The sequence below is a fragment of the Phocoena sinus genome, chromosome X (assembly GCF_008692025.1).
Source record: "Phocoena sinus isolate mPhoSin1 chromosome X, mPhoSin1.pri, whole genome shotgun sequence".
Classification (NCBI taxonomy): Eukaryota; Metazoa; Chordata; class Mammalia; order Artiodactyla; family Phocoenidae; genus Phocoena; species Phocoena sinus.
Window position 1 is genome coordinate 11,252,842 of NC_045784.1, and position 20,401 is coordinate 11,273,242.

The 20,401-nt window shown below is 44.9% G+C and overlaps 1 protein-coding gene across 2 annotated transcripts in view; it reads right to left on the reverse strand.

The window, feature by feature from the left end:
• Window positions 1–576: 576 nt before the first annotated feature.
• Window positions 577–20,401, reverse strand: part of GEMIN8 (gem nuclear organelle associated protein 8) — a 29,195-nt gene continuing 9,370 nt past the window's right edge. For both annotated transcript variants that reach the window (XM_032620452.1, XM_032620453.1), the window contains 3 exons: window positions 12,748–12,792; window positions 11,673–12,114; window positions 577–1,088 (listed from right to left, as the gene is read on the reverse strand). In XM_032620452.1, coding sequence (XP_032476343.1) covers window positions 829–1,088; window positions 11,673–12,114; window positions 12,748–12,759 — 714 coding nt within the window. In that variant the 5' untranslated portion in view covers window positions 12,760–12,792 and the 3' untranslated portion in view covers window positions 577–828. The remainder of the gene's footprint in view (window positions 1,089–11,672; window positions 12,115–12,747; window positions 12,793–20,401) is intronic.

Consider the following 20,401-nt stretch of genomic DNA (forward strand, 5'->3'; position numbering starts at 1 on the left):
ATGTATTCTTTTATCAAAACAACAGTCACTCCCTGTAGTAAGAGCTCAATTATACCTTTCCTACAACAGAGGAGACTGCAGAGGTGAGCAGGTTGGGGAACTGCCGTCCTTGGCTCTCAATTCTGGATGACATTCAAGCTCTGTAGAGACAAGCAGATAACCAGAAGGACATCACACAGGGATTCTCACTCCTTTAGAGCAGGAGTTGGCAAGCTACCACCAACAGGCCAAACCTGGCCTGTAGCCTGCTTTTATAAATAAAGTTTTATTGGCATGCAGCCATGCCCAGTTGTTTACTTACCATCTCTGGCTGCTTTCCTGCTGCAAGGGCAGAACGCAGGAGTCAGGACACAGCCCACCTGGCCTGAAAGCCAAAACTAGGAACTCTTAGGCCCTTGATAGAACACGCACGCGGAGCTCTGTGCTGGAGAAGCGGTATTCGTCCGGCGGGCTTGCATCCTTTTCCGCGGGGCTAAAGGAATTGGAGCGGGAGAGGACACCTGACTCACTGAAGGCCTTTGCCTAGTTCGGTTGGTTAAAGATACAAGAAAACAGAAACGCAACAACTAGGCAGTATCTCCAAGCGAGAACTTTAATGAACTGGTCGCTCTTAGTGACATTAAAAACCAGTGGGATGTATATGAAATTCCCATTTTACCTCAAGAGAAGATCTCTCATGTTGGCAGCAGGGCACGTCCTGCCCACCTCCAGGTGGCTGACATTACCCCCGCCCCCAGGGGACTTTGGTGAACGTGCTCATTAGTCAGTCTTACCCAGAGAAGAGCCACGGGAGAGGGGGAGGGGGACAGCGAGAGGAAGGGGCGCGGCTCAGAACTTGAGCGGGATGACTGGCCAGTACTTCGGCTGCTTGCGGTCGCAGTGCTTGTCGAAGCTGAGCTGCACGGCCGCCTCCATGGCCTGGATCTTGGCGGCGCTGGCCCCGTACAGGTGCCGCATCTCGGCCCGGCGCCGCTCGCCGGGCCGCTCAGCTGGGGGCAGCACGGAGCGGTGGCGCGTGTCGCGGTACAGGTCGTGGTCCGCGTTCACGTAGTCGTTCAGGCGCGCCGCGTCCAGCTGCTGCTGCCGCCCTGGAAAGCAAGCGACAAGGGCGCCGGCGACGCCATGAGCCGGGTGATCTCAGCTGGCCCCCGGCCCCCTCCGCCCTCCTCCTCTCACTGCCCCACGCCCGCCCAGCTCGGAGGTTCTCGGGTCACGCCGGATTATCGTTATCTCCTTAGTTAGGAGGCGCATCGCTCGCTCACTCACTTATCAGAGGGCTACACGCAAATAGAAGTGGCAACAAGCCACCATGAAACATGTCAGTCCAAGTTACCCAACCTCTGCAACAGGCCCTGAAAACAGAGAAGAGAAATGCAACCATGTGGGTCTCCGTCTACACCGCTGCCCACAAGCTGCCCGGCGGGGCATGGCTGGTGGCGCTCCCATGTTTTCAAACACTGCACCGGGCCGGCAGGGAAAGGAAACGCTTCCCGGAAAGTCCAGCGTTGCAAGAAGTGGTACTTCCCACCACAAATGAGATGGTGGGGAAAAAAGTCACCTCTTTGGAAGCGGTATAGGTTTGAGGTCATCTGGAAGAGGGCAAGGCTAGCAGGTACAGAACTCCACCACGATCACGATCTCTGCGTGCGTCGCAAACGCAAATCACACTACACAAGGAAAGGTTAACCGATTCAACCCTTGTCGAAGGTAAAAGGGCCAAGAAAGGGTAATTCTGCAGATGGCAGGGAGGCCTTGGCCACCTCATCTTGCTGCTGTGTTGCCCACAGCAGCCGGCCCCCTTCCTCACCGAGGGATGGGACCTGCCCCTTCACCTCCCAGGTCAGCTTAGGCTAAACTTCAGGTGGGACGGTTATATGCTCTAATCCTACGAATTTAAATGGATTCTTGTAAAGCAAGACAGATTTACTCAGGTTATTCTCCCCTGTCAATTTTTACTGTAACAAGTCCTAGGATCATAACTTGTATTCTTATTATGTAAATAGAAACAACATAAAAATGTCAACAAAACATCAGGTCAAATTTAGCCAACTTACAGATTTTTGTGACTGTCAAGACCAGAGAAACTGGTAGCAGAATGCACACATCTGTAGCCACTGCTAGCAAGAGAAATACTAAGGAGTGAAGATGGTTGTAGGGGAATAAAACAATGATATAAATCATTCTTTCCTTCGTTAAAAAAAAAAAAGTAGCAGAATGAAAGCTGAGTATGGAAGGGAACACAACAGTGAGCAAGTCAAGTGACTGGTGAGATATTTACATGGCTATGCTATTTATGTGGCTAGGCATAGACACTCCCAAATCCCGTTCTTTATAAATCGTACCTTGGAGCTGGAGGGAAGGAGTTCTATACTCTTGGAAACATTATTAAAAATGCATACGACCATTTGTCTCTTAGCACACCTGCAGTTTATTTTTCATTTTTTAAATTGTTTTTCCCCCTGGAGTCAGTGCCACCATCTTCCCCCTACACTTGGTGATGCTGCTCCCCCGCAAACAGAGAAAAGAACGCCGGACATGAAGATAAAGGGTTCCAGCTCTACATCACGCTTTACTGCTTACAATTTTAGAAAAGGCACTTTGCCTCACTAGATTTGGAGTTTCTCATCTGTAAAATTAGGAGGTTGGGACTGACCTCCATCATCGCTTCTGCAGTTTGTTTTTATACAAGGAAGTACTATGGGAATAAGCCAAATGACTGTCAAGCAAGACATGCAATGTAACTGTTACCTTATCCATGAAAAAGACAGAATTGACCTACTGTGAAAGGTGGAAGTAAACCAAAATAGTGGCTTGATATGCAAATGAATGGGAGGTCAACAAGCATTTGTTTCTCATTTTTGGTCTTTCTGGCAAATCTGAAACTTCAGGATTTAAGATGTTCAATTCTCATGGGTGTCTGAATTCTACCCCCCCCTCCCCTGGGGACTACTCTTCCAAAGGCTTGGCATCTCCACCCGAGCCAGGGACAGAAGAGCCCCTCTGCCACCTGTGACACGTTACCAATCCTCGGCCCCGAGGAGGCGATCCCACGTGATCCCTCAGAGCCTCTGCATGTAGACGAAAGAGGCTCCCAGAAAGAGGCTCCCAGACCACGGGCCTTTCACTCTCGAATTTGTCCCAAGACTATCATCATTCTCACTGACAGGTTTAGTGACACAGCAGATGTTCAACTTCCTGTCGAAATCAGTGTCTCAGTTTAAAAGTTTTAAAACACTGGAATCTTTGCTATCTTAGTAAGTGTTGCTCTCTGCCGTTAGGATATGTGAATTTAACCTTTTTACTTTTGCATCTTTATTTTCCTTTTCCTTATAACTTAACATGGTTATAACGATGCTTCTTTCTGCTGCCCTTCTGACAAAAACTATCTTGCAGACGTTAAATCAGTCTAACAATTTATACGCCAAGAGCCGTTTCCTCTTATTGACAGCTGTGGATGAAACGCTACGTGACACCAAAGCAACCCCAGCTGGCCGGCCGTCAGTGAAGCCTGTGCTGTTTTCCAAGTCTGCACTCAGCATGTGCTCATCATAGCACCATCACGGGGTTTTAGTCCTTAATAGACTTTATACCGTGTAAGAATAAAATAAAAGACACGGCCCTCTGCTCTCAGTTCTCTATTTTTATCTCCTTCCCATCCAGGTTTCCTCATGAAAATTTAAGGCCCAAACCCTGGTCCCCTCCCAGTCTCACAGGAGGTTTCCTGGTTTCCTGCACGGCCGGTAGTTGCCCTCAAACACAGATCGGAGGGACGGGAAGCGGGTCCCCTGGCACCAGCAGCCCACCTGCGGGAGTCCACTACGGGGGAGGGCACTGTGGCCTTTACTCACCCTGTCTCCCCAGCCCTGGGGGAGGCCGCAATGCCCGACTGAAAGCAGGTGCTCAGAGGTTGTCAAGAGAGAGCTCTGACCAAGGCCAGACATTATTATTATTATTTTTGCAGTACACGGGCCTCTCACTGTCGTGGCCGCTCCCGTTGCGGAGCACAGGCTCCGGACGCGCTGGCTCAGCGGCCATGGCTCACGGGCCCAGCCGCTCCGCGGCATGTGGGCTCTTCTCGGACCGGGGCACGAACCCGTGTCCCCTGCATCGGCAGGTGGACTCTCACCAACTGCACCACCAGGGAAGCCCAGACATTATTTTTTGTAAACAGCTGTTCCTTCCAGATGCTACTGGAAAACAATGACAACCCAGGGATAGAGAAAGAGATGCTCAACTCTCAAAAGGCGCTGCATAGAGCCCCCTCCCGCGGGTCCTTGAGTCTCCATGGAGGAGAGGTTGGGAGAGGGGGAAGGAAGGGGCACCGCTGAGTTGGGGGTGTGATTTTGTTCCCTTACATTCGAGTTGCTTTGCCTCTACTTACTCACAAAAAAAGAAAAGTTCTAACATTAGACTATAAATTTGAAAACCAGTCAGCTTAAAACTAAATACCCTCAGACTAGCTGGGCGCTGGAGGCTACAGGCAGCACGTGAAAGTACTTTAGTGTATACCGACCTAGAGGACCAAGCAAGCCTGAGGATGCAATACTCACTTGAAGGCATCCACCTATTCTAGGCTCCATTTATTGCTTCCTCCCTCCCAATGAAAGAAAGGATTCTCAATCACTGGTGTTTTTTCTTCCTGTCAAAACAAGGTGAGGGCTCAGCCAGCCAGATGGAGAGTCATCTGACTGAAGCAGAGAAGTCGAACACCACACTTCACAAATAACTGAACAGGGGCCTCGTCATGCAGAGGTCGGTCATTTTTCCCAAAAACAGCTGTGGGACTCAATGTTACCAAGCACTTTTTTCTTGTAGGATACTTGACCAAGGCAATTTGTGTTAATACAAATCAGAGTATCTTTTTCAATTTCAGCTTTAAAACAGGGTTGTAGTGGGGGGAATAGCCTCCCCGCAAATTTCCATCAACCCAGAACCTCAGAATGTGATCTTATTTGGAAATAGGGTCTTTGGGGATGTAATTAAGCATTGAGATGAGATGATTCTCCATTAGGGTGGGTCCTAAATCCAGTGAGAGTGTCCTTATGTGAGACAGAAAAGGACACATACAGACACAGGGGGAAACCATGTAAAGATGACGGCAGAGGCCAATGAAAGCCAGGACCCGCCAGAAGCCGGAAGAGGCAGGCCCTAGAGCCCTTGGAAGGAAGCGTGGCCCTGCCAACAACTTGATTTTGGTCTTCTGGCCTGCAGAACTGTAAGAGAATAAATTTCTGTAGTTTTCAGCCACACGGTTTGTGGTAATTTGTTACAATAGTAACAATTAGGAAACTAATTCAGTTACCATGCATACAGAGTTAAAACAGGAAAAACAGTATTATACTATTAAGGAGAAACTCTACTGGACTCCATCTGTGTTCAGGATATACAACCTTTGATATTTTTTGCCTCAATCTATACATTTACATGGTGTTACCGACGTAGGCTTAAAGTCTGTAAAGGAAAAAACAATCATGGGAAGTGACTTGCACTTCAGAGACCCTGACATAGCAGGAAAACATTCATTCAGTATTCCAAGATAATTAGCTCAAAGGCAGAACATTTTGGAGGACAAAGCACTAAGACAAATGAGTGTTAAAGAATGTGATTTCCCTCCATTTTTCTAGGATTAGCGTGTCTGATTATATTCTCTGCTGTGTTGCCAGAATTAATGACCTCAGCACAACCGAGCGAAAGCACAGACTTGATTTATATCATGAATGCCTCATTTCTGGCTTGTCAGCAACACACCCAGAACACAGGTGCTTGCCAGCAGAGCTGGAGCCATTACTGACGGGTCTTCCATCCTCACCCCACATCCCTCACTCGACAACAGATGTAATCCCCAAGTCCGTGGGCAATCACCATGTTTACTTTTAGAATAAAAGTGCGTTTCCATCCCTCCCTTCCATTTTTCTATGGCCATTCACACATATCTTCTCACGGACTGCTTTGATGCCCCGAACATCTGGACTAGATGAAACACACACATGACGGAATTGTGCTCAATCAGTATGATTCCACACTTGAATCTCATTGACGAAACTAAGACAGCTCCCTGAACACTGGGCCGTAGGTTTCGTTATATCTTCTAGGTTTTCTGTGGAGGGTGCAATGAGGGAGAGCGGGACAGGTTCCAGCAGACTGACTGAAGGCTCACTAGGAAGACTAGAGTCTAAACCTTCCTGCTCGGGTGGACACAACGTAAAGGAGCAGATGTCGCCCATCAAATGTCTACAAAGTACACCTGGGCCCTTGGTAAGACCAGCACTTTTAAGTGCTGGGCGGGGAGTGCACTCAGCCCTTTCTTTCCCTCTCATCCGCACTGCCCCCATCCCTCAAAGCCTAGTGTGCACTCCGTTTCTCCGCGACCAGCCCGTGGAGCTCCTCTGACCACTGAGCCCACTCACTCACCGGCTCTGCCCCTCATTTGCAAAACTACCCATGGCGCACACCATAAATGGCTCTTGTAGGTATCATTTTAAACTTGATTTTGTCTTCTCTTCCCACGTGGGTTTATGCTCTTTGAGAAATGTCCCTGTTTGGACCCGACATCTACCCCCAAAACACAGGTGACAACTATCTGATTGGCTCGTGTGGAGACAACAGTGGCAAGGGTTTGTTTCGGGGGGCCTGCTTCTCTACGGGGAATGACAACTTTCACTCATTTTCCCTCTAAGTATTAGGATGAGGACCTCGCAGTCTCAACTGATGGTTATTTATGACTATAAAATGATACCTTCCTCAACCTAACAATAAACATTTTTCCTAAGAAATAACTGACAACACAGCTGACCTTTTAAAACTTCACAACTGTCTACTTTCCCGTAAGTAATGTTACCAGTGAAGTTTTAAATAACAGCAATATCTCGCTAGGAAACGATGACATATAATATAATGAAAAGCATGCCTGTTACTGCTGCACAAAAAAGAGTTCTTTGTTTACTCTACTTAATATTTTTTTGGTTTTTATTGCTGAAATATGTGAAATTAGAGACTGTCTGGAGGAATGGTAATCACAAACAAGAACACGTTGTCCAGTCTAAAGGATTTTATCCCAAGAAAATATTAAATAAGACACAGATGATGATGAATTATATACATTCCTTTGGAGGCGAATAGTCCTGAAAAGCTGTGTCTTTCAAGTTTAGCTACATTTTCCCTTGCTAGTAATATTTTATACAATCTGTGTTCTCTAAATGATTCATGTTCAGGGCTGAATTTGTCCTAATTGAATAAGTAGCTTCTAGTGGCTCAAAGAGCAAAACAACTTCAGCCGAGTATTCACGTGACTCAGGTCCCTCATCTCTTTATTCAAACATTTCCCAACTGTGTATGTAACTAAACCTCTGTGAGCATTTCTAGCAAAGGTAATGGATTGGAAAGCACCACGGGCATTCCAATTACTTATGTCTGAATGCCATCATTCATGACTGCTCCAAGGAACACGAATTGATCCTATACGCCACTGAAAGTGCTGGTGAAAAACCTAGCGCTGGTGAAGTGCTGCCCATTATTTTTGGTGGGGCAGCGTCAGGGCCTGGCGGCTGCTTCTCACAAAGACCGCATCTTTTGCAGGAAGATTAGATTCCGACACCAAAGCCTTGTTCTCACCCTCGCCAGACAACACTCATGTCTCCCGGGGACCTGATAAAGCTTTCAGGGCGGACTGCAGGACACAAGAGCATCAGAGATCCCAGCACAAGCAATTTTGAATTATGCTACAATTACATGTTTTTAAAGCACAAAGTAGCGGAAGCTCAATGCGTTTAGTGCTGTTATGAGGAAGGTGGAAGCAGGTTCATTTCCCCAGCCCGTGTAGTTTACTATATTAACTTATATCAAGCAAGAATGTCCTTGAAACAGAACTAAAAGTTGTGGTAATGACTACTTTGACAAAATTGTATTAGTGGCTCGATTTGACAGATCTCAAAGCTTTTCATTCTTTTATGTTTAAAATATTCTAAATCAATTTAAGAGTTTGAAAAGTGCTGCCTAGGGCAGAAATATATGACTTCTTTTTTTTCGAAGTCAGAGAATACTTTTTTTTTTTTTTTCAGAGAATACTTTATTAAAAATATGCAGAATCTTAATCAAGCACTCACCAATCAGCAACCAGAGGTGATCACACTAAGTGAAGTCAGACAGAGAAAGACAAATACCATATGATATCACTTATATGTGGAATCTAAAATATGACACAAACGAACTGATCTATGAAACAGAAACAGACTCACGGACATAGAGAACAGACTTGTGGTTGCCAAGAAGGAGGCGAGGTGGGAGAGGGATGGAGTGGGAGTTTGGGATTAGCAGATGTAAGCTTTTATATATAGGATGGATAAACAACAAGATCCTACTGTAGAGCACAGGGAACTATGTTCAATATCCTGTGATAAACTATAATGGAAAAGAATATGAAAAAGAATGTGTATATATGTATAACTGAATCACTTTGCTGTACAGCGGTAATTGACATGACATTGTAAATCAACTATACTTCAATCAAAAAAATAACAATCAAGCACTAATCAAGACAGTATCAGAGTAAAACCAGTTCATGGTTAATAATCCATGTTAAAGGATGAGTTATTAGCAACAAACCATAACAAGTAACACTCCTTGGGCACTGACTTCCGTACAGAGCACTGTTGTATAACTTTTATCTCATTTAATCTTCATAGTTAGCATCCCATTCATTAGAATCCCCATTTCGCAGATGAGGAGACTGAGGCACAGGGTAGCGGTGCACAGGATAAGAACCTCCAGCTAGTAAGTGCTGGAGTGAGGCTGGAAGCCTGTGATTCCAGCGGTCCTGCCACAGCTACTCCTGTATAATTCTACTAACAATAATGTAAGTACTGGTGAGTAGGGATGGAGGTTGTAAGGGTTTCCATAAAATTCCCTTTTTTGTTGGTTTGCTATCTAGATCACGGTGAAACAAACATGTACCAGATTTTCTTCACAGCAATGACAAGACCTGCGTGGTTCACTTTACGTCCCACTCACAGACTGCATTTGGAAACAAAGAAAATTCTGCCAGGGTGATTGTATTGGTTTCCTAGGGCTGCTGTAACAAAGTGCAGCACACTGGGTGCCTTAGAACAGAAATGTCTTGTCTCACAGCTGGGGAGGCTGGAAGTCTGAGATCAAGCTGTCAGCAGGGCCATGGCCGTCCACAGGCGCTAGGGAAGGTCTGTTCCAGGCCCTTCTCCCAGCTTCTAGCAGTTCTTGGCTTGTGGCAGCAGAACTCCAGTCCTCTCGTGCCATTCTCCCTGGGTGCGCGTCTGTCTGTTTCCAAATTTTTCTTTTTATAAGGACACCAGTCATACTGGATCAGGGCCCACCCTAATCTCATTTTAACTTGTTAACCTCTGTGAAGACCCTCTCTCCAAATAAGGTCACATCCTGAGGTCTGGGTGGGGTTTAGGACTCCAACAAATCTTTTTTTTAGTGGACACAATTCAACCCATAACAATGACGATAATAATAGGACTTGGAGCCCTGATGTCAACTAAGCAGATTTAGGGATGATATCAAACGAAACATGCAGTTCCTCAAGTTATAAAATATTCAATGCCTACATCACCTTGTAAAATGGCCCAAAGAACCACAGCAAGTTTAGCACTTCATGGGATAAGGTTTGAAAAGTTCTGATTTAAGGCTCATAATTAATACTGAAAGACTTCATTCATTCATTCAAAATAATATTAAGTGCCATGCAAAACTTAGCAGGCAATTTTCATGACTTTTTCTTAACCTACCTGACAAAGGCAAGACGCAGAAACAGGGATGGTTCTTAACCAGACATCTGTAACTCAACTGACATGTGAAGGACACATTTCATTATTCTATTTTCACATCATTCATCTCTACTTTTCATTGAATAACTCTGTCAGGTTTATTTTAAATTAGCAGGTCATTCAAAATGGCCTTTTAGATGGCTGGGGTTTGCTCCCATCCTTAATTACAACTTCTATCATAAATGTGGCACTCTCTCTGGCAGGAAAAACATGTTCTTCTGCCTTTGGGTACGGACAACAGAAACAAGCCCTGTCTCCATCATATTTTCTTTCTCAAAAGCTGTAACAAACAGCATTCCAACCACACGTGGACATGCTCCAATGCCAAGTCTCCCTCATCTGTTATATGCTTTTAAATTAGACTAACAGTTATTTCAAATGTATTTTGAAAAAAGGTAAAATTTATTCCCGAAGATCAAGGAAAGACATGCATTCTATGTGTAATAGAAAGTACTGTTTTAAAAATACTTGTTTGCATATACTTTCTAATATGCATCAAAGAAGTCAAAGGTTTAATCAAAAGAAGGGAAGTAAAACTGAATGAGTAGTGAAGAATCATAGGCAGACACTAAAGGGCATGAGACTTTATACACAGCCCATTGCTCAGTTCCGGGCACCCAGTGGGGGAATCAATACATGCTCGCCCATCATTAGGAAAACACAGATCAATCAAGATGTAAATGAAATGCACCCATCCCCAGGCTTCTATGTCTCCGTTTACTAGAAAATTCTAGGCAAAATATATAATTAGAACTCAATAAAAACAATATTGAGATGGCATGTTGTAATAGGGAGGAAAGCATCTGTATGTCTGTTAGAGACACTGAAAATGTAAATGGGCTGGTGAATCTTAACAGTAAGGAAAGCACAAAAAGCAGTTTTAGTTTTTTGTGGCAAGTTAGTAAGAAATTAAAAACATAACATTCCTGCTTTCCGACTGAAGATTTAAGACCATTATCACAATTCTCTAACCCCAGGAACAGACAGCCATGGCACAGAATCAAACCGGAGAGGGTAAATACCAGGCATTTTGTTATTCTTTTTAGGTTTGCACTGGTGTCTACTCTGGAGGGAGCTTGAGATTTAAGACCCGGTAGCTCTGCAACAGCAGGGCAGTCTCTGAGCTGTGCACCAGTGAGGCAGCAGCAGCATTTTAGGAACCTAGTGGTCCTAAGCCCTGAGTCTGTGCTAGAGGAACGAGCACAGGAACTGCAGTCACACACACCTTGCTTTGAATCCTAACAGCAAATTACTAGTTGATACCACAGAACAAGTCAATGAAGCTCCTGAAGGCTCACTTTCCTTATATGTGAAATGGGCTTAAAACTTTGAGGGACTGTTGTGTAGACTAGGGAATGCGCGCACACACACACACACACACACACACACACACACACACACTCTCCATCTGGTATAGTGTCTGAAATTCAGTAAATGGCAGAGGTACTATTAGGATAAATTTTGTTCTAGAACTAAAAAAAAAAAAGTCCTATATTAAAACAACCCTGAAAACTAATATAAGTGAGGTACCACATCACCAGAGCTTTTCCAGGCTTAGGATTGGGTTTGAAATATTATCTGTACCCAAGGGAGGACTTAGAAGGTTGTAAATGAGGGCAGGACGGGACTTTGCTGGTGGTCCAGTGGGTAAGACTCCACGCTCCCGAAGCAGGGGGCCTGGGTTCAATTCCTGGTTGGGGAACTAGATCCGGCATGCATGCCACAACTAAGAAGACTGCAGGCCAGCGAGTGCTGAAATGAAGGTCCTGCGCGCAAAAAGTAAGAGCCAGGACAGCCAACATAAATAAAAATAAATGTGGGCAGGAGACAAGGCCCGGGGCGGGGCCGTGGAAAAGGGCGGGCTGCACTTACGGCGCTCCTCCTGGTGCCTCTCGGTTTGGGCGAAGTACTGGCGTAGCTCCTCCGTGATCTCCATGTTGCTCACGTCGCATTCTATGCCACCATCGTCGGACTCGCTCTCTTTCTCCTTCTCCTCCTCTGCGTACCAAGCTGGCTCTTCTCTGCCGCGTGGATGTGGTCCACGCCCGCCAGCATGTGAATGACTGTGGCGGGAGTTCCAGGAGGCTGGGGGATGCTCGTAGCAGGACTGAGGCCTTCTGCCCTCCTGAGCATAAGCACTCTGGGGAAGGCCCATGGCAGAAGAGTACCACGGGGACGTGAAGCAAGATTCCATGGCCTTCCGATAGGCATTCTGGTGGCAGCGCATCCACGCCATCGCTTGATGGTAATGTTGCCAGTATCTTGCGTAGACCGGATGAGAGGGCCAAGACTCCAGAGCTAGCGCTGTTGCCGGCTACAAAACAAAAAAAAATGTAGGCTAGACAGCACGTGGTTCAGCCTCAAGAGAAACCTTCAAACGTTCAATCAACTAACCGGGTGTTTACTGCGTATCTACTAAATATCTCCTCTCCACGAGGGTGCTACGGGGCCAAGGAGAATATAAGACGGGTCCACGCCCACGACGGGCGCCAGGCATGTGCACACTTGCTCTGAAGTACATGCGCATGAGGCACACAGAGAACAATTAGTTTGAGGTTACGGCCCATGATAAAGTGGGGACAGAGGCTAATAATGATCATTTCTAGATGAGACGCAGGGGGCAAGAGGACCCGATGTCTATCATCTTGGGCCTTTCTACCCACTGTGATTAAATGACTAATTCCAAGTTAGAAACGCCTGCCAAGAACCACATGAACTGGTGAACATGATGATGGTCTCCGGTCCCTCCCTCTCTGCCCCCTAAACGTGCTGGCGGCCCGCTCCTCAGTGCCTGGGACAAAAGATGACGAGCAACACACCCGATGGTGCTCTACCTTTAGTTTTCTGATGTATTTCTTTGGTGTTCTCCATCATGCAATGAGACACCAAGACCTTAACGACTAAAACTTACCTTTTTTCTCATCAGTTAAAAAAAAAAAAAACTTACCTCTGCTGCCATCTCTGATTGTGAAAGTCCAAACGAGCGCCGAAGCTAGGAAAGAACAAGCAGAGTGCAGACGTCTGGTCAGTCCAGGGCTGTGATATTCATAGCTATTTTGCGGTTTGCATAGCAGCTCCTCAGAGGCTGCTGTCTCCCCAGGATGGTGCCTGATCTTCACGCAACACACCACGACAGCACCGACACCTGGGCTAGTGGTCTGAAAAGGAGGGATCCCCTTAGGTGTGATTCAGTGGCTCAAAGGACACTGCACTTTTCAAGTATAGTACTTGTTTCCCTATTGAAAGTAAAGTCCACGAGAGTAACCACATAAATAGCTAGTCATATGTATGTAAAAAAGAATACACGGAACATGAACTAAAAATGTACAACTATTACTTTATTTACTAGCCCATAATTCATGCCAATGCCTATTTAAATTAACCCTGGAGGGCTTCCCTGATGGCGCAGTGGTTAAGAATCCGCCTGCCAATGCAGGGGACACGGGTTCGAGACCTGGTCCGGGAAGATCCCACATGCCGCGGAGCAACTAAGCCCGTGTGCCGCAACTACTGAGCCTGCGCTCTAGAGCCCGTGAGCCACAACTACTGAAACCTGTGCTCTAGAGCCCGCGAGCCACAGCTACTGAAGCTCGCGTGCCTAGAGCCCGTGCTCGGCAAGAAGATAAGCCACCGCAATGAGAAACCCGCGCACCGCAACAAAGAGTAGCCCCCGCTCGCCGCAACTAGAGAAAGCTCGCGCACAGCAACAAAGACCCATTGCAGCTAAAAATTAAACAAATAAATTTATATATAAAAATAGTTAATAAAAAATAAAATAAATTAACCCTGGATCTCCCAGAGGCCTGAGTAGAATAGAATACATCTTGCCAACTCACTGGAAACCTTTGTTGGGTCTTGCTGCAGGCCTGGGACTCGGAGAAGCCTCTCTAAATAAAACAACTCTCTCGGCTGGGTTGTACCCTGGGCTTTAAGCCCCTCAAATGCACCTTGCTTTGGTTTTGACTGCAAAAAGCATCTTTCAGCCAGCGTGTGACACTACACTCTCTGCCTACCCACACTGCGTCTCTGCGGGAGGAGGAACTGGTCGCTTGGAGACTGTAAGGTCGGATCTTAACAAACGGCACCACGAAACAGAGGAAAGCTTCAAGTGAGCTTTATTAGGGAGCGCTCCCGGGCGAGGTTCACTGGTCCGAGAGAAAGGGGGCCAGAGAAGTCGCACCCGGGCGAGGGTTGGGCAAGAATTTATAGGGGAAGAAGGGAAAGGGGTGTGGTGAATCTGGGAGGGCGCAGGGTATTCCTTATTTGGTGGTCTTTTCGGGTATCCTGGGGGACCGTTAGTCCCGCCCCTCGAAAGGCGGGAAGACTGGGCTGGGTTGAAAGTCCCCAGGTCAGTTCCTGGAACTGGGTGGTCCGGAATGCCTCCAGGGCAGTTTCTGGAACTGGGTGGTCCGGAGAATTTCGGTCTGATGCAACCTGTGAATCTGACTGTGTTCCCCGGCCTCGGGCCAGTTGGCCTTATAGAGACTCCACCAAGTGACCGCATAGAATACCTTTGCCCAACAGCCTTGTTCTGCCAGGATTTACTCCCTTCCGTGCTATCTACCTCTTGTGATTTACTGATATGGCAGGAAGCACCTCAAAGTAAAGTTTAATCTGTATCTGCACCTTTTACAGCCTATTTAAAACACACTTCAATTTTTTTCCCTTCTGTTCAAGGGTTCAGAGATGCTCAAGTGCCAGCCGACACCAGAATGTACTTTAAAAAAAAGTTAAACAAAAGCAATAGCCTAAAATGCATGAGAATTTAAGCATCTATGAGACAAAACCCCTAACACAATGTGATGCTGAGCAAACAGGTACTTGGGTTTTGAAACTCTGGAAATCAGATACCGAAGGAGTCCTATTTTTCCTACTTTACTTAATTATAGGGTAGAATTTAAAAATCTCCAAGCCTTAAGAAATAAACTTGACTTATTTTGTAATCTCCACCAGATGTTTTGCTATGGTTAATGCGGAACACTGAGATGTTAAATTGACCACATCTTTTAAGATTTAGCCTAAAGAGAACGATTCACATTCTTTTTAAATATAATAAGCTTTCAAAGATGGTATTTCCAAGAGGGCTGACATGGTCTTCTGTAAATTTATCTTAAACACAGCCCACACTTCCTGTTCCCTGTTCTAAATTCACAAACACACACACATGCAGTGAATGTAAACCGGGGAAAAGCTAACAAATACAGTGAAAATACAAGTGTAAATTATTGTTCACACTACAACTATAATTTAAAGGCTTAAAACATAAACAATTATCTGAAAACCTGGCTAACTGCTATGTGCTTTATAGGCTACCGAAGAAATACATATAAAAACAGTCAACACAACTAAGGGGCTAACCACCTACAGGAGTAAAACCAACACAAAAGAAATTACAGTAGAAATCAGTATACACTTGAGTGCTAAAGTGTAAGGTACAGCCTTTAAGTGGCTAATTCACTCCAGCCAGGTTTTATATGTCTACCACTGAAATCTGAACAGCTTTCTGAGTGCCTGAAGCACAAAATGACATTAAAGTGAACTCCATGTGTATCTTAATCAAATTTGTTTTAGAGATTAACAATTAGCATAGGAATTAAATTAAAAAAGCCTATGAGACATCTGCACATCTTGGGGAAATTAAGAGTTTTGAATCCAGACTTCTATGCCTTATAAAATATGTACTTAAAACCAGATCAATGTAAATATTAATTATCTCGAACTGGGAGATCTGACAGCTTCAGATATATAATAAATATCATTGTGACTGAACACTACTGCAGACCTCAGACGATCCTGTTTTTATTTATAACTGGGAAAATCCAGCCTGGCTTTAGAAGCAGTAGTACCAGTATTCTGAAAATGCACAAGATGGCTTATGAGAGGCTCCCTTCTGCAGAGGTAGAAGTTAGGCATGCATGGTAGAGTAAACAACTGTTTAAGAGGTTCAAGTGTAATTCAATGAGTGCCCCAGGCTGCTCAAATGCCAATGGCTGTGATTAAAAACGATGGGAGTGCTAATTTGAGGAGTGGTTACTTACTTATGCTTTTGATTCAACAAATAATTTGATAGAAGGGCTGCCATGTTCCACTGCGTCAGAAATCACGAAAGGCACTCTGAGCACTTTTGCAAGAAAGCAGCCAGGACTAAGAGCTGGGGTGGCTGAAGAAAGCCAGTCCCAGCATTTGGACCAGAGGCCGTTCAGATTCAGCGCAGGCTGCTGACTACCTATAAAGCATATCAACTAATCTGCCGAGATGCTGACTTCTTTTAAGACCCAGGCCATTAAGGAAAGATGAATTTACGTTAATCATGGAACACAGGCACCTTTGTCATCGATTTTCTTCTGATTATGCTTTTCTCATTGCTTTGGCCACTGGGACACTTATAATCAGATCTGCTGCCATCTTACAGCACGTTTAGAGTCCTCAGGCTCTACGTTCAATATGCCGCTCATGTCACCCTTGGATCTATTATTTTCCCTCCCCAAATTCCAAAACCTGTCTATCACATCCTTTTACATTTTAAGTATCTTTAAGATTCCTAAAATCCTGTAGATACTCAATTAAAAAGAGTATCGCTTATATGTGGAATCTAAAAAAAAATGATATAATAAATGAACTTATATACGAAACAGAAAGAGATCCACAGACAGAAAACGAACTTAAGGTTACCAAAGGGGGAAGGGGGGGGAGGGATACACTAGGAGGTTGGGATTACCATATACACACTACTATATATAAAATAGGTAACCAACAAGCACCTACTGTATAGCACAGGGAACTCTACTCAGTATTTTGTAATAACCTATAAGGGAAAAGAATCTAAAAAAGAATATATAACTGAATCATTTTGCTGTACACTTGAAACTAATACAACATTGTAAATCAACTATACTTCAATAAAAATAATAAATAAAGTTTTCTTCAAGTTGAACAAAATAATCCTGAGAATGAATGACAAATTAATCAGCCCCTCTCAAATCAAGTAAGAAAAAGTATAGGGCTTCTCTGGTGGCGCAGTGGTTGAGAGTCCACCTGCCGATACAGGGGACGAGGGCTCGTGCCCCGCTCCGGGAGGATCCCACATGCCGCGGAGTGGCTGGGCCCGTGAACCATGGCCACTGAGCCTGCGCGTCCGGAGCCTGTGCTCTGCAACGGGAGAGGCCACAACAGTGAGAGGCCCGCGTACCGCAAAAAAAAAAAAAAAAAGAAAGAAAGAAAGAAAGAAAAAGTATAAAAAAACACATCCAAAGAAAGAGCAGCTTGCATAGAACTTTATTATGAGCTTGCTATTTCCAGTATTACTGCTGGTATTTTACACCAGCAAATTTTTTTCTCTAAAGGGCCAAATAGTAAATATTCTGGGCTTGTGTGTCACGTATACTGTTACATAGCCGTACTTTTTTTTAAAATTAAAAAAACAACCTATTAAAAATGTAAACATCATTCTTAGCCGTGGGCCATCACTTGGCCACCCCTGCTTTATGTTAATCCATTACGAGGCTCCATAGACTCTTCCCTCAGTACGTTGAGCGTCCTAATCGTTCCTCGCTTTGCACTTGCAAATCAGTGGAGGAACTCTGAGATTCTCACCCATCTCATAAGTTATTAGGCTCAGAATAAGACTAGTGGAAGCAAGAAAACTGTGATTATGACCAATAGCAATTTGGTGACCAGTTCCTAATACTGGGGACAAAAGAATCCTCTCTGTGACTAAATAAGCAAATCGGACCATTTCTTAAAGAGCTCCAGAGACATTTAAGGACTTAATTAAGAAAAACAAAAAACAACCCACCCTAACTCCTGCAAAACAGGATCAATCAACAGGGCTTAGAAAGCATATGTAGTGCCATGATTTCTGATGGAGATTCTACGAGCTGCCCCGGGCTAGGCAGGAACCCAACAAGGACGGGAAGCAGGAACTGGGAAGCAGGAGAGAGTTCCTCCCTGGAAGAAGGAACCCATATCCTTCCCGGCTGATGGCATCAGTTAGCACCCAAGGGAAGGTGAGACCCTACTCTAAGAATGGGCCCTGTTAGCTTTTCAAAACTGGGTTCCACAAAGGAGCTTAAGGACCTAATAAAAATGCCTGGGCTTCTGAAAAGCCAACGTTAAAATAATTCTAGACACTATAGCAGTACTGTCACACACCACCACCAGCTCAAAGGAGAGAAAGTTTAAGGTAGCAGCAGACTGAGCTGCCCTTTCAATGGTTTTTAATTTTATCTTTCATTCCCCACCTCCCCAGAGTGTCTCCTACTTTTTTCTGGCACCTGGCTCTGTGTACTGCGCAGCAACTCTTCTCCTAACGGGATGGTGGAGCTGAAAGAAAAGAGAGGGTCAATGCCAGGGAAGGCCGGGATTCACGGCACTACCAACTGGGCAGCCCTCCCCAGGGAGGACAATGGCACGATAGTCACTGCCCAGCTGAGCCTGGGCGAGTACAGAGACCGAATTCATTGTCTGTCCTCAGCCACGAGAAGAGGAAGGAAAAAAACAGCGTTGAGGTCATTCACGAAACACTGCTGAGGCCCACAGGCAAAAGGCAGTGCCTCTGAGTCTCCAATGATATATTTTTCCGTATAGCCTTTCTTAAAAACTGCACTCATTCTTCAATGACTCTGCTTATCCTGGGAGACACATTTTTAAATGCATAAATATACACGAACAACAACAGACATGAGCTTTGTGGTTTTCAATGGACAAAATGTGACTATTTCCATTGAGTCATTAAACATTTCCACCAATAAGGAATGTGGCTTTTTTTTTTTTTGGCTGAGTTGCACAGCTTGTGGGATCTTAGTTCCCCGACCAGGGATTGAACCTGTGCCCCGGACAGTGGAAGCACGGACTCCTAACCATTGGACCACCAGGGAATTCCTTGTACAAATTCTTTTTACTGCCTATTTAGATTCTTATAAGTATAGGATCTAGGATGCATCATAGCAACCAGATAAATAAAACACAAATTCCCTTCGAAATGATAATGTATCCTCTGTAACTGGATTTTCCTCTCTATCCTCCTTTTCCACTAGAATTCTGAAAATTAAATACATGAAAATTCATCGGCTTTGATTTTTGCATAGAAACACGTTCAACGTTGGTCATTAAATAAGATACGCAACTTTCCCATAAGGCTCTCCCTAATTTGGTTCTCTGAGCGAACCAGAGAATTGGGGGGATCTAATTGGGCCTTCAGTATACACAGTTTCAAAGTAGAAGAAATGGGGTCTGCTGGAGATGGCTCAAAATAAATGACGGTATGGTGAGAAATCTGAATTACATACATTGAGTCATATGCAGTTCTACGGAATCTCGGTATATGTGGTAATAACCCTATCAGAGAAGATGTCTCCCAGTAAACGCACACACTGGTAGGAACTTCCTCAACTAAGTCAAATGAGAAAAGGAGGTTTTTTGGAGAGCACTGCTTCTTGCCATCACCCCCAGCTTCGATCTGAGGCTGGCAAGTTCAGCTGGCTTGCTGCCCTCAGAGGCTCCCTCCTGTGGCTTGGCGTGGTCCCGGCTTAGTGATTCAGACATCAGAGATGGCTCAAGTCTGAAAGGCCTTTTCCCACCCTCAGCAGTCCAAGCTCCATCTTTCCTCCAGACACAGGCCTCCTACAAGCGCACAAGCTACTGTGTTTAGAAGGCCTGCCTCTGTCCACCTGTAACAGTTAAAACTGATGGGTGAGGGAGCCTCAAACCTGAGTTTCATTTCCCTTTCATTCTCTCGACCCCAAGCCTCAATTTACTCTTCTGGCTGTTGCAATAAGAAGCAAGGTCACAATGAAGGCACAGCATGGGGAAGGAACATAGCTCCTTGGCTGAAAGGACGTAGTTAACAATTCTTCTTTTTCATACAAACCATATTCCACCCATAGAACGGCACCGTTTAATTTGTCAAGCAAGGGTGATGGATTTGGGAATGGATTTATTTGCAAGTTCACCAAATCCCCATGTGACTAACATAAGAATCAGAAGTGAAATATGAGGACAGCCCCAAAACAAGGTTACCCCTTGACTCTTGAACACAACAGGCAATGTGAAAGCTGAAAATTGGAGTAACCGACAAGGACAGAATACAACGCAAAAGAGGAAACAGACAAGTTCCCCTCATTGCAAGTATATTCTTCAAACAGCAAAACCTAGTGTGACCATGAAGGAATAAGGGTTGGACAGGTAGGTAATACAAGTTAAGAGCATAAACCACGACTGGTTTAAAGTGGTTAAAGTCACCACTGGATGTCAGGAACCTTATTTCAAATTTTCCTTCCAAAAACACATACAGGGTAATTCCACGTTAATCTCTCTTTTCTGAATTTAAACGGCACTCACTATGCCCCTTTCATTTGGCCATTTAATCAACTACTTGTAGGCCTGGATTCTGCCATCTGTTCCTTTTAAATTTCCTTTTTTCCTTCCAGCATAAAAAAGTCATAGGTAATATTTCCTGTCCTTCGATGCTGTTGGGATCGCCATTTCCTGTTAACACTCTCCTGCAACCTCTACCCTCCCTAAAATCATTGAGTAGCTAGTAACTCAAATAACTCTGGCTATAAAGCTCCAAATCTTTTCGGAAAGTAGATATCTAAATACAT